Source organism: Sparus aurata, chromosome 9 (genome assembly GCF_900880675.1).
Source record: "Sparus aurata chromosome 9, fSpaAur1.1, whole genome shotgun sequence".
Lineage (NCBI taxonomy): Eukaryota > Metazoa > Chordata > Actinopteri > Spariformes > Sparidae > Sparus > Sparus aurata.
In genome coordinates, this window is record NC_044195.1 from 14,483,986 (window position 1) to 14,498,389 (window position 14,404).

At 41.5% G+C, this 14,404-nt stretch overlaps 2 protein-coding genes across 4 annotated transcripts; one reads left to right on the top strand and one right to left on the bottom strand.

The window, feature by feature from the left end:
* The first annotated feature begins 593 nt into the window (after positions 1–593).
* c9h2orf49 (chromosome 9 C2orf49 homolog) lies at positions 594–7,212 on the top strand. Of its 3 annotated transcripts, XR_003985348.1 has the most exons (5): positions 594–747; positions 944–1,107; positions 2,688–2,943; positions 3,329–3,658; positions 6,635–7,212. XR_003985348.1 is itself a non-coding variant. In XM_030429034.1 (4 exons), the coding sequence occupies exons 1-4, from the start codon at positions 637–639 to the stop codon at positions 3,383–3,385; spliced, it is 588 nt and encodes a 195-aa protein (XP_030284894.1). In that variant the 5' UTR covers positions 594–636; the 3' UTR covers positions 3,386–4,569. The 3 variants fall into 3 exon arrangements, 2 of the variants coding, with proteins under 2 accessions (XP_030284894.1, XP_030284895.1); XM_030429034.1 differs by lacking the exon at positions 6,635–7,212 and having other exon boundaries at positions 3,329–4,569; XM_030429035.1 differs by lacking the exon at positions 6,635–7,212 and having other exon boundaries at positions 944–1,098; positions 3,329–4,569.
* A 190-nt stretch (positions 7,213–7,402) lies between these two features.
* LOC115588419 (four and a half LIM domains protein 2) lies at positions 7,403–12,335 on the bottom strand. Its single transcript, XM_030429033.1, has 6 exons — positions 12,219–12,335; positions 9,600–9,775; positions 9,089–9,263; positions 8,469–8,638; positions 8,140–8,326; positions 7,403–8,049 (listed from the first exon to the last, which is right to left on the bottom strand). Exons 2-6 carry the CDS (start codon positions 9,753–9,755, stop codon positions 7,898–7,900), a joined length of 840 nt encoding a protein of 279 aa, XP_030284893.1. The 5' UTR covers positions 9,756–9,775; positions 12,219–12,335; the 3' UTR covers positions 7,403–7,897.
* Between the last annotated feature and the right edge of the window lie 2,069 nt (positions 12,336–14,404).

Here is a 14,404-nt window from a genome sequence, read left to right on the forward strand (position 1 = left end):
CTACACATAGGGGGATTATGTTATCCACTGGGAAAAATTGTAAAAGCTTTGCTGTCTTTATCTATACAGTTTTGAAGGCATAGTAAGTCAGTCTGCGAAAAAGAACACATTGCAGTTTGTTCTGTACAAACACAATGAACTGTGCAACATGACATTTACACACACATACACAAAAATAAAAACCACATTTGGCTAAACAAATAATATTTATGAACTGAATGAAAAAAAATGTTTTAATTTTCAGATTTTCTCAAATGTTTAAATATGAGCTATTTAAACATCTCTCTTGAAGGTATACCCATTATGGACAGCTGTTCTTCAAACTTATTATGTCCTACAGATGTGCCCAAAGAGAGGTAGTCCGACCCTGGACCACTGGACCATGCTACATGTTCCCTGTTCCCAGTCAGAGGTAGTTACTGGAGTAATTTGAGCATGTATAAGGCTGATGTATATATGTTTTACGAAGTCTGCAGTTAACCCTTTTATTATAGATGAAATAAATAAAGACTGGCTGTTATTGTAACAGGGGCTGAAAACAAAGACTTATACATCGGTGTCCACCCTGGTGCCTCTGCTGTCGGCACGCCGGGTTGTTATGACGCGGTGCATGCTGGGTGTCGGTGAGCACCAAAGATGGCGACCTCCACGGGACAAGATGGACAGGCTGTTGGTTCCTCTAATGTGGATCTTTTACTGCACCCTGAGCTGTTGTCTCAAGACTTTATGCAGCTACTCTTGAGTGAGGTGAGTTAATGTTCATAGAGGAACGCGGAAAATGTCATTTAATGCGGATGTTAAGGAGGGAGGATGCCATAATGTAAGCAGCATACCGGCTAACACTCAGCATAGCTGTGTGTTTATATTAGCTGTCGCACCAGCAGCGCTTTCCTTCATGTCAGACGTTGCAGAGTGAGCTAACAGTTCTTTCTGTCTAAATCAGAAACGTGTTAGCACCAGGGACTGTGAGAGTCGGGACCAGCTCACAGAGCTGTACCTCAGGCATGTCATCCCGCTGCCGCAGAGGAGCCTGCCCAACACCCGCTGGGGCAAGAAGATGGAGAAGAGCCGGGGGAGACAGACACCGGCCGGTCACAGGTCAGACAGGTAGCTCCACTGAAGGCTTTACGGACATTACTGTGTTTTCATGGGCAGTGAGTTTGCCCCATTGTGCAATCAGTACTTCGTACATTACTCTGTGTTTGTCAACCAGTGTACCATAACTGTTGGGGAAGACTGAAGCCGAGTTCTATCTTTATATTGCAATGTGGTCACCTCAGTCTTTCATGGGCAAGTTTAATATAACAGTGCTGTTTTAAGGTTGGCAGTTCGTCCAGCAGGTTACACCTGTCTGGTTAACAGTGGTGGGGCAAGTATTCGTCTCGTCTACACAAGTCTAAGTACAAATGTAACAGACACTATTAGAAACAATATGAAATTACAAATTGTTTCTTCTTTTGATGTGGGGATGTATAAGGTACCTATCCCTAGTCAGTACAGTGCTCTGCTTCCTGTTGGTAATAGGTGTTGTTTCACCACACAGGTGTAGAGTTGGCGGTCATCGCCTGCAGGTAATACTCTGATAAGTAATACACTAGGGACAAGAATCACACTATCTCACACTTGGGATAAGTGTCTCATACAACCCCAAAGCAAAAAAGCCCAACTACCACTTTAAATTGAATATCAGCAGTTCACAATAGTACATTGTTTATCAGTGTATAATTGTATAGTTAAAGTAGGTACTCAATGTTTGTCTTTGTGGATCAAGTAATTGTTTGAGTTCTATTTGTTTTAGTTATTACATTTGTAATAAAACCTGATATTTTATAAGGTCTTCACATGTTTTGAATTCACATACTTAATATGTGAAGTCAGTAGTAACTAAAACTGTCTGATAAATGCAGAAAAGTACCATATTTCCCCCTGAAATGTGAGGAAGTAGAACTATAAAATGAAATGAACATACTCAAAGTACCAAACTACCTAAAACATGTAATTTAAGTGCAATATTTAATGTATTTGGTTACATTCCATCACAGCTGGGGAAGTATTGGATTCTCTATCGCATCATTTTGCTCATACTGGCCATTCAAGTTGAACATGTAGTTTTATTCAACAATCAAAGGGTCTCTTTGAAACAATTTTTAGTAATTAACATGTATTAATCACTTTTTTATAGGTCATATGTGAGCAGATTGTAATGTGATGTGAAAAATGAAACCTTCCTAGTCTCTCTTGGTTGCCAACAGGTCTTTGGCCGGATGATTTGTTGAACTTGTTTGATGCTGCTGGGCTGTGGTTTTCATTGTGAAGGACTCAGGTCAGATTTTTCATGAAAGTCCAAAGGATGTGACTTTATGGATGTCCTCAAGTGCCTTGTCTTTGTGCCTGTCTCCGCTCCCCTAACAGAGAGCAATAGTAGCTAACATTGGTTTAGAAATGGAGTTATGCTGCAAATATAAACTAACCAGCCTCCAGTATAACACAGAAGTTCCACAAAACTTGGCGAGTCAAAAAATAATAACAAACCAGCACAGGTGAGGCAGCAATCTCAGCGTGCCTCCAAAAAATGTCTGCAAAGAGCAGAGCTTCTTCCTTGGCACCTGCTCAAAAATAGAGCCCTGACTGTCAGCATGAGTGTTAACAACTGATATTTGCTGTCACTGTTGTTTGATCATTTCCAGCTCCAGTAACGACCACCATAGGAAAAGGCCTCTGATTGTGTTTGATGGCAGTTCCTCTCACTCTGGCCCGATAAAAGTAAAGAAACCAGAGGGAACCACCATGTCGACTGGAATCACTGACAGGTTAAAACCTCCCCCTGTCGCAAATCTGTCCAACCCCATTCGCAAGTTGACTGCAAACACATCGTCCACCTCTTCACCCATTCATCGCAGCAACGACACAGACACAAACCTGAAACGGGGAGCAAACAGCTCGGTAGGAACTCTTAGTTATGTCAACTCAGTAATACACAAATTTACTGTGTGATTCAAGGAAGATGTGCACAATTATCAACTTTGTTCTGTGTTTCTTGTATTTAATTGTATCGTTTGCATAGTGATCGGGAGGGAAATCATGTAAGACAAACACTAAAACAGTACTTCGAACAGGGTTATGATTATCTGATATCTAATATATTGAGAGAGAACCACAAACACAGTGTAAATAAGGATGAAAACAAACCCCTAAGATAACAAAGAAGTGTTTTTTTGAATTTACAAAACAAACACTAACAAATGCAAATGGATCAGCAAAAACATAGTTAAGACATCATATGTTACATTGACCACTTTTGTAATACTTTGTACTTTTTTATCTTCAGGAGTCAGTGACGTCTCCAGATGTGAAGAAAAAGATCCAGCATGTGACATGGCCCTGACCTCTGACCCCTGACGGGAACTGAAGGGAGCTCAGGCTCTGAAGGACAGACCACTCCCCTCCCACTACATGTTGTTGCCCACTGCCTGTGTTCTCCCCCGTCATACTTATCCCACTAACTGTATCACAAGAGCGAATGGAAAGCCCTTTAACCTGTGTGTCGAGGCCACCTCACAGCTCTCGGCAAGAAGGTGTGGTGCTGTGGAGGTCATCCTGCTTTTCAAGTCACGTGCTTCCATGTGGCTTCCCACAACCTCAAGTGGCCTTACCATCGGTAATCAGCAACTCCTCCAGTCCCCACGGAGATCTTCTACAGGACAAAACAACAACACACCTGTTTTTTAATTTTCCTGAGATACTATTTGATATTAAGTATGGTTGTTGGTATACTTTGTCTGTGCACAAGTTGGTTTGGTAAGATGGCCTCCAGTGCTGTGAGAGCCTGTGGACTGCGTTGTCTTCAAAGGTGTTTTGTGGTTTTGAAGATCTTTGGCTTCCTGGGAGTGTTCCTTATCTATTCAAATCTGAACCTCTGAATTTTGGTCAAAATGTGTGTGTTTTAAAGTAAAGCTGCATGACACACAGTTTTTCCCTACAGAATGGCTGTGTACTTGTGGCGGGGGGGTCGGCCATCTTTATTTGACCACCTGAGAACGAGGGGCTGTCCACATGGAAAACGCTCTTTTGTGTAAACGCACATTTTGCATCATTTTGGCAGATCGTCCACATGCATCCTGTGAACGCACTTTTTTGAAACCTGGTCTCTGGGTGGAAAAATCTGAAAACGCTGGCCTAGCGGTCTCGTGCGGACAGCTAATTCGCATACTTTCTGTATCGATGACGCCATCGACCTCTAGCCCTCGACCTCTGAACGCCGCAACGTCTCATAACAACAACAACATAAGTGGCGGATTACATCCTTGTGTTCGTGCTGCAGAAGTTATTGAGCCTTTCTTGCAACTTACTTGCATTGTAGTCGAGTGTGAATAGCAGCATCAGTTCAACCTCATTATCGGTCTACACAAACAATTCTACGGTGGCCCTGAGAGCTCAGAGCACTGCAACTTAAGAAAACACATGCAAAAAGACAAAACACAAGGAAATTAAGAAAACATCTTCATCAATTTGACAACACATGCGTAGCATACAGAAAACGCGCTGCAAAGAACCCAACACAACACATTAGAAAAAAACGATGCAAATAGACCGCAACACAGCGGAAGTGTTTACAGAGGACACTTAAAAGTGATGCACACGTCCGTACACGCTTGTTGTTGACACAGATTTTGAGCCACACCTCTTTTAAGGTTCTCTTTCCATCAGTTGTGTTGGAAAATGAGATTAAAAGGAAGTGTTTTTGATTTATTTTAACATTGTGATCGCATGATTCAGATATTAGCCTATTGCAGTGGTCTGCTGTTAAACTATCGTTAGCATTTTGCTTGTAATTGGCGATAGTTTAACAGCAGATCACTGCAATAGGCTAATATTATATATTAAATCTGCGTCAACAACAAGCGTGTCTGGACATGTGCAACACTTTTAAATGTCCTCTGGAAATACTTACGTTGTGTTGTGGTCTATTTGCACCGGGTTTTTCTAATGTGTTGCATTGTGGTCCTTGCAGTGCGTTTTCTAAATGCTGCGCATGTGTTGTCAAATGGATGAAGATATTTTCTTAATTTGCTTGTCTTTTGTCTTTTTGCATGTGTTTTCTTTAAGGAGAACTTTGGCCGTTTTTAACCCATATCCCTGTTGATCGAGGTTACCAAGTGCTGTCATTAGGAAAAATAACGAGAACATTTGGCACAATATTTACAGAGTATCAGAACGGCAGCCAAAGCGAACCTATGGGGGCAGACATAACCGAAAGGGAAACTTAAGGATGTCTGCCCCCATAGGTTTGCTTTAGCTGCCGTCCTGATATCTGGTCAATATTGTGCAAAAAAATCACGTTATTTTTCCTACTGACAGCACTTGGTAACCTTGATCAACAGGGATATGAGTTAAAACCGGCTGAAGTTCGACTTAAAGTTGGAGTGCTGTGAGCTCTCAGGGCCACCGTACGATTCCAGTTTCCTTGCACTACCCATTTTTGTCTTCTTGTTTAGTTCAGTTTCTCCTTCTACTGTCTGTTTGTTTATGGCGCGCAAGCTTTATGTGCATGCTCCGTCTCTTCTTCTCCGTTTTTGGTGAATTTCAAGCGCAACCTATAGGCCTGGAATAGGAACTACAGTGTTTTGAGTCGTTTTGAGTGTATCCGTTCGGATGCAAATATTCTTGAAATGATGCCGGGGATCGTTTTGGTATGTCTTGACATGACTTGAGTCAATTGTCGTTCTTAAGACGAGCTTTACGAGTTTGCCCACATTACATAGTGTTGCTTTAATTGTCACTGGCTTTCTCTCTCCTCTCTGCATCTCGGCATCTGCTTTTTTTCAGCAGAAAATTTGTTATGAAGTTGCATTAAGAGTTCACCCTCCACTCTGTTGTCATAACAGCAGGTAAGCTGTGTATGGAGGCAGCTTATTGATTATGTAGCCAATCAAAACCACCCAACGACATCTTAACAACCAGGTGCACTTGCATGTTTCTTCAAAACAACAGCCCGTCTGAGTAAGACATATGTGTGGGAAACACTGTTATGGACACCCTTAACCATTAAATTACCTGCTTCTTGTGGCCGATACCAATACGATAACTGAATTTCTAACCTGTAATTAATGTGCACCTGAGCTTGAGAAAGACTGAAATGTAGTGAGCAAAGATGGATGATTTAATATTTAATAGCTCGAACAAGAAGTTTTGTGTTGAAGACCTGTAGACTTTCTTCCCTCCCTTGAACACGACCGATGGAACTGCTCACAACCAACAGGATAAAATGTGCACTTCGGCTGAATTTGCACAAAATTAGGCAATGTGGCACCTTCCGACAAGATTCTTCTTGTGCTTTGGAATGTATTGACCATGACACAACCAGAAATTAACATTGTATTTCTCTGAGTCGCTGTTTTGTTCTCATTAACGTCGCTCCTTCTCTTCATTCACTCATGCTGCTCTGTCTCACTTAGTCTCTCTCGATAAGCTGTGGAGTAGTTGACGACTTTGAATACTTTTTTACAAACAGCTACTGACAAATCCTGCATAGAATGCCTCAAAATGAAGGCTTGATAATAGTAAAATAGCATCATCGCTTACCTCTGAGCTCAAATCTTCTAACACTTTCGCCACTATGTGCTTTCACTAACAGCGAATCTCTACATGTGGTGGTTGAGGGAGTGGAGGGTATCAGCGCTGTAACCAACATCACTACGTTTTCTAACAGCTGAGCGGGACCTGGCAGCACAGATGGAGTCGCCCTTTAACAGTTTGTAATTGGTAGTTCTGTGACTTGATTGGACAGACTGATCTCTGGTATACATTTTAAAAAAAAATGGAAACCACAGATTATGCTGAACTTAATGCCGACATTTTGAAACAGTAGTAAGTGTCAATTTGTTCTCCACTGAGTGAACCTCAGCACTGTTTTCAGATTGTTCAGGGTTTTTTAAATATTAACGTGATGTAAAATGAAATGGAAATGATCATGATACTGCTTGGTGGCCATTTTGAGACACAGTAAGCAAAATATTGAATATCAGCTAGACCAAGAAAATGTTCTTTTTGAGAGTATATTTATTTGGAATTGTGGCTCATTGACTTTGCAGTTAGTTTGAAGTGGTTGCAATCAGAGTTCATCAAAAACACACAGGAACAAGATTTACCAAGCATTTTGAATCCATTGTCATTTTTGTACCAACAGTTTTTAAATAAATTATGTCAATACAATGAATCAGTTTTGTCGATTTAGTTACAGTAGAGAAGTCAACAGTTCTGTGACCCATGTCTGATATCCCGTTATTGTAAACGGTAATAAACACACTCTTAAACTAATATTGTTGTAAGAAATAAGAGAAATCTAGGTCCTCTTGAGGAAACAGTTAGCCATCATATGAGTAAAGACACAGTTTCAGTAAACTAATTGAATAGATTAAACTTTATTGTCCAGCCGAGGCAGGAAAATCGTCTTTGGTAAGAGCAGAACTCATTCACAAAACCTACTAAAACCTTTACTCACTTCATCAAGCTTATCCATGCACAAAGCAGTGATTATTATTATTACACTTCAAAGTGGATCGCATATATTAATATTGTAAGTTTATTTCACAAAGCTTCATACAGTGTCTGTCTGAAAACATGTTGCTGTTTCATAAGCATATATCTTTACATTCATGCCAAAAGTTATCTATTAGTAATTACTTTTTTCTCAGAGTGAACATTTAACTTAAATAAACTTTATTAATTCAAATAACACTATCATTAGTCTCCGTTTCATGGCATACGACAATGTACATTCATAGTAATGCTAGGTTGTAAAGATGCTGTGCTCTGGTAGTATTTATTTATTTATTTATTTTTCATTCCTCTGTCATATCATGGTTATCAGATCATATGTATCTGTCCCTCAGACGAATCAGATGTCCTTGCCGCACTCCGGGCACAGGATGTCATCACGTTCAGTCAGGAAGCCACGACCAACCAGGGACACAGAGCACTTCTTACAGTTGAAGCAGTCGTTGTGCCACTGGCGCTCCTCAAAGGAAATGTACTTGCTTCCTCCAAGGCCTGAAAGAGAAGAAGAAGTACCATTCAGAATGACTATAAACAATCATGTTGACTCAAGGGAAGAATGATAATTAGATTAGTTATGATTACCGCTGATGGGGGTGGTGCAGGAAGCACACTTCTTGGCATAAAGGTTGCAGAAGCAGTTGAGACAGTAGGCGAAGTCATCTCTAGAGGTGAACCTCTGGCCAGTCAGCTGCTGCTTGCAGCTGGTGCACAGGAAGCAGTCCTTGTGCCAGGGCTGGTCATGATAGGTCACCCCACCAGTGGTGATGGGCTGATAGCAGAACGCAAGAGTGACATATTGTCACACATCTTTCTTGCACATACAGGAGGTGTAATCGTGCTTCTCTGAGTCAAGATGGACAAAAATATAGTTATACTTTAAAAACCAGCTACTTTTGAGAGTCGTGTCTTACCTTCTTGCAGTGCACACACTGCATGGCAAACTGCTTTTCATAGCAGGGCACACAGAAGTTGTGATTGTCCTTAGGGATGAAGCTCTTGGTGCCAATGGGCTGCTGGCATCTCTGGCAGGTGAAACAGGTCTCATGCCAGCTGTTCCCCTTGTGCTCCATCTTCCTGGAGCCTTCAGTGAGACATAGAGGAAGATAGTGGATGGAGTTAGTAAATGGAGCGGATGGGCCTAATTGAAAAAAATCAACACAATCATACAACAAGTGATAGATTTGCCAGCATCTGAATTTGTAAGATAGTTGTGTCAATGTGACATTTTAGCGAACAGTTGTAATAATATACATGATAATAACAGTCTAGCTCAGGATTACGAGGACTGATAAGATGAGCACCAGCGGCTTTAATGTCAAACTTGCAGGATTTAGAGGGATCATAATGAAATATAATATTCATGACTGTTTTCAGTACTGCATTTTTAACTGTAAGTAAGAGTAAGTTATTCAGAATGAGCCGTGTTTCTACAGCAGCCCAGAATCAACAAACCAGACACTAGATGCCACTTGATCCCACACAATGGACCTTCAACTTAGACATGACGCTCTCTCCGTTGCCTTCCGCCTACCTGGCATGATGGTTTTCTTGCAGTCATGGCACTTGGAGGAGTACTCGTTGGAGTAGCACTCGGTGCAGAGCAGCTGTTCATCCTTGGTGGAGAAGGGCTTGTCCACCAGCGAGCGCTTGCACTGGAAGCACTTGAAACAGTCCTCGTGCCAGTGACGGTCCTTGTAGGACAGATCCTTGAGAAGAAGGATGGCAGATGGAAAGTGATGCAACTGCAAATACTACAAGGCTTACCTTAATATTGGCTTTAATTTTAGTGAAAAATATCTAACTACACTCAGTGTAAGACAGAATCACCAAGAGAACAGACTTCCAGTGAGATAAATGTTTTTGGACAATTTTTATATTTTCCTTAAGCAGATTTTTACTTTATTATCAGCAACAAGACATCCCTTTTGGAAAATTATTTCCTAGTGGAATTTTTTCCAGTGTTATAATAAGTTTTCAGGACATAAACCAACGTAAAGAGCATGTCATGGGTCATTTGTACATTTGTTTGTGATGTCACTTACCCTGGAGTTGCAGCCAATGGGCTTCTTGCACTCCTCACAGGTGTTGGAGTACAGGCTCTCGTAGCATTTCACACAGTAGGGATTCTCCTCTCTCAGGACATACTTCTTCCCAAACAGGGACTCCTTGCAGTAGTGGCAGTCGTAGCGCTCGGTCATCTTGACCCAGAGTCACTCAGCTGAGAGGGCGTGGAGGACAAGAGACACAGACAGAAAGAGGAGGTGACATAGAACGCCACATGTGGTGAATTTCACATGAAAAACAGCTTTCACTGGATGATGACAGACTATTTTTTATCATCTGAATGACTTTAGGTCTGTTAGACAGTTTGGTCTTTTTTTTTTTTTGCAGCATGTTGAAATGTCTTGAAAATATCGTAAATTCCCAGAAATGAATGTCTTCTAGGACACGCTCATTATCAAGACCCTTCACATTACAGCCTTTTTCCATGTTGCTTTTTTCTGCCTTCATCTCTCCCATCCAATCTCTCGGCAGTCCTTCATGTTGTTCTCGGCGTCAGGAGGAGAAGGTGACAGATGAGGAGGGTTATAAATAACCCCTATCAGTCCTGCTTAGAGACAGTCAACTTTTGCCCCGGTGCATACCAACGCTCGCCAGGCACACTGTACAACGACCCATCTATCACCTCACGTCCAGCTGTCAGCACCAGAGCACAGTATCCCTTGTCATCGTGTGTTTGTGTGAGTGTGTGTGTGAGGGAGTGTGTGTCTCAGTGTGTAAGTGGGTTTGAATGGCACTCGTAATAATGGCTGCTCACAATCTGCAGCTGTTTGCGGTGCGTCTGTTAAGCCCTCTGGTTATCCCACCTGTGCTTAAATACTCTTACTCTCTGTTGACGGAGAATAGTGTAGGCTGTATATTTAAATGCACGTGTGTGTCTTTGTCAGCCTTATATAGAGGATAAGATGGTCAATCACACACATGGTCTTTTATTCTTCTCACTATATGTCAATTTATTCCTCACCAAAGCTTTAACCATATAAAAGGCAGAAATAAACAAAAAAAAAAACATTTCCCCTATGAATTCCCTTCTGACACTTCTTGAGTCTTTTCTGCGTTTCTTCATTTCTCACCTTCCTGTTTTTTTATTTTCATTTTCTTATTCCTGTTATTTTGCTGTTTCATCAGACTGTCAGAACTTTATTTATTTATTACCACCATGTAAGCCCACCTCCGTGGGTTCCAACATGATCTCTGTGAGTCATTTGTGATGTTTCGCCACACTCAAAAGGTTATCATCTTCTATTTGGCTGAATGAAACTGAGACGTTTAATCTGCCTGCGTCCCTGCCTGAGTTATTGTCAGCCCCCTCCCACATTCCCTCATTGTCTGTCTCCGACCATGACTCACCTAGCTTATGTAAGGATTTATCTGACTCCTAAAAATAAAAAAAGGATAATCTGAACTGCCACAAATAAAACCTTGAGCTATCCAGACATGTCGGGCAGCTGTTTCCCAGCTTCTGGGGGTCCCTTTGATGCGGCCCCATCTGGGGAGTCTCACGGTGCAAAATCACTTGATGCCAAACTGAGCTACAGCTCGGTCTATCCCGAGAAAGTTCCAGTAGGTTTCACCCAGACCATCAGCTATCTGGATTCAAAGTGGAGCCAGATTCATACTCAATTTTTGGGCTGATGGCAATGCCACATTTTTGGCAATAATTCCTCAAATGTAGTTATCAAACACTTGTGACTAAGACGTTTAACTGAGATATTTTACAGTTTAACAAAAGACTCTATTTTCTAAAATTACATCAATGCACTCAAACATTGGACTTCACTAGAAATTGAAAATCAACTGCAACCGCAAAACCATAAACAACTACTCTCTGACAGTGAGACCTGTAAACGGCTTTTTAAACATCAATTTTTTTCTACTATTCCAGACAGTTTTCTTGGAAATTCTTGGTCAATTCAATAAGTAAAACACAAGCAATAGCGTTGTAAGTGTATAATGGACTTAAATGTTCAATCAAATTAAGCTCTCAGCTGACAGTTCCTGTCAGATCCAATCCAAACTCAACAGACGTTACTGTATATACAGTAGACCTCTACTATTGAGAGACCTAGCAGGGACTTTTCTGCACTTTGAAAGTGTGACTACAAGATTTATACTAAACCTCATCACACCAACATACTGTGAAGTGGATCAAATGCTGTAAAACCACAGAAAAAGCAAAAGAACAGACCACTTTGCCAACACTAAAGTCACTGCTGTGTAATAGAAAGCCAGGAGCAGACATCTTTATCAACACACAGTTTTTTCTGGGGTGTGAGATGAGAAGTTGGGGAAAAAAGAAAGGTGAAAATGAACTCTTTTGGACAAAGAAATAAAAAATAAAATGATTTAATGAAAGAAGGAGGTCAGGCACGGTCTCTGAGACAGAAAGTGCTGAGCGAGAGGAGGTGGTTAAGTAGTGAAGGTACTGTGCAGGTGGAAAGAGGGAGGACATGAGCAGACGGGTGGGGATGCAGGCGCACAGTGAGCAGCTGTGCCCCCGGAGGATGGAAGACACGGTGGAGAAAGACCATTGAAATGGGTGGAAAGATGGACGAGGGAATGGATGGAGAGTGGAGCAGCTGAACAGAGTCGGGTCTTACCTTCCTATCTGAGGAGTGTGTGCCTGTGCGGAGTCTGGGGCAGACTGAGAGAGGAGGCTGCCGTGAGCTGAAGTTACTCCTGATTGCATTACTCCACCCATCAAGGGCTAATTGAAAGCAGGGGAGGGGCTACTGCAAGCGAAGGGGGTGCCAGCAAGGGGGCAGGGAATCTTTTTTGAGATGATCTATAAATACAGTGGCGCTTCACAGAGATAACCCTAAGGCCCCCTTTCACTTGCTCATTCGGTCACCAGCAAAACCGTGTGGCCTTTTAAGGTCACTGAGTCGTTCACTCTCTCACTTACATTTTACTTCATCCTTCCAATATTTTTGTTTCTCCCCACAGCAGCCTGATCATATCATCCCTCCCTATCTCACTTCCTGGAGGAAAAGCAAGTCATTCTTCTCATTTACTGTTTTCATTTCGTCAGAGATATCTGTGGTTATCATTATCATAATATTACACACAAACCAATGTTGGAAAGAACATTTAATCAAGTACTGTACAAATGTAACATTTTAGAGCTACTTGTGCTTTTTACGCCACTACATTTATTTGACAACTTTAGTGACTATTGTTTGCAGATGTGTTGAAACAGCAGCAACATGGTGATGATAATGTGGTTGTCATCCTCACATTCAAAGTTTGACATCTGGGAAACACTATCCATCACCTTTGACTGCGTGTGAGCACCGAGCGTCAATGACGTAAACACAGAGTCCACCTCTCCTTGTTTCACTGAGCACTGAACACGATCCACTGTCTCTGATTTCCAGTTGTTTGGCCACCTTTTCCAGCTTTATCATTTAAGATATATGTGACATTTTGCAGAAACAACCATACGTGTGTTCTATATTTTTGAGTTGCGTACTTACATTATCTCAAATGTTTGCAATGCTGTTCAAACCCAGGAAAATCTGTTATTTTGTCCAGCTAACTCGTTATGTTTCATTTGGTCACCTGTCACTATAACTTTTGGGTGAGAGCTGCAAAGTCAGGAAGGAAGTCGGGGAGTGTGATAAAATAAATATAACATGAGTCCTGTCAGATAGATTTTCAGTAGCAGTGTTTGTTGTTTGATACTGAAGACAACAACTCCCATGATCCCACGCCGCTTACGTCTTTTGTTCAGTTTTGACTGACAGACCCCTAGCAGCCAAAATTACATGCTGTATAATTAAAGGTGCAATATGTAAGAATCTTAGTTGAACAAAAATGATCGACAGAAGGTGAAGAAAACCACAGTTTATTGTTATGATGTACATGTGTTATGTTGAAAAGATATCTTTAGCATGCTAACCAGCTAGTCACTTCCAGTCCCGGTCCAAAGCTACTGTGTTAGTGTTGTAAATACCTCCTCGGTGCTCCGAGCTCACAGTCTGGACTGCTAACTGCATGGCTAACTGAGCTAACTGGCTAGTGGCAGCTCCAGTTAATGGCAGTAAGTGGTTACTCCCAAGTCAGTGGTTAGGCTCCTCCCTGTTTGTTTTGAGTAGGAATTCGACAGGTGGCCAGTTCTTACATATTGCACCTTTAAAGTGATGAAGACATTAATGTGTATTTAATTATGATCCTGTTAAATAATGCTGTTTGCCTATTCTGAAATGAGCCCTACTGCAAAATGAGAAGTTTTATCTTTGTTAATAATTATAATACTTTTATAAATGCATGACATTTACTTGCTACTTTTCTTAAGTACAATCTGAGTACTTCCTCCACCTCTGACAAACACACACACACACACACACACACACACACACACATATACACAATGCACACTGTAACATAATGCCAACATCTACCTATAGACTGATGCTAATGGAAAAGATGGCAAGGGTCAAATGTTAAGAATTGTTGTCCTGTGAGATTTTGTCCCTATCTATGTCTCATCTGTCTCTACCTCTCTAGGTTTTACTCACAGGGGAATACGCATTCAATCCCAGACCTCCAATGTGTTGGGTACAGTGTCAAGGCCTGGTAATGACAGACACCTACATAGTTTCTAAGAAAATTGTAGCACTATTTTCTGAAGCCCCACACTCTCTAGTTCACAGACCACCCTCGTCCATCAACCACACGCTGTTCCTAACTTTCTCTCTCCCTCTCTGTTTGTCTGAAGCAGGTTTTCCTGACCCGATGCTCCCTGGACACTCTCCAGTTAGAAAATGCGTCACTAGATTCAAGG

Bases quoted from the DNA above. Each gene is read 5' to 3' on its own strand.
- c9h2orf49 (XM_030429034.1), top strand. From the start codon at position 637: ATGGCGACCTCCACGGGACAAGATGGACAGGCTGTTGGTTCCTCTAAT. The intron at 748-943 runs GTGAGTTAATGT...TGTCTAAATCAG, and splicing joins TGCAGCTACTCTTGAGTGAG to AAACGTGTTAGCACCAGGGA. The intron at 2,944-3,328 runs GTAGGAACTCTT...TTTTATCTTCAG, and splicing joins AACGGGGAGCAAACAGCTCG to GAGTCAGTGACGTCTCCAGA.
- LOC115588419 (XM_030429033.1), bottom strand. From the start codon at position 9,755: ATGACCGAGCGCTACGACTGCCACTACTGCAAGGAGTCCCTGTTTGGG. The intron at 9,264-9,599 runs GTAAGTGACATC...CTTCTTCTCAAG, and splicing joins CCATTGGCTGCAACTCCAGG to GATCTGTCCTACAAGGACCG. The intron at 8,050-8,139 runs GTAATCATAACT...CTTCTCTTTCAG, and splicing joins CTGCACCACCCCCATCAGCG to GCCTTGGAGGAAGCAAGTAC.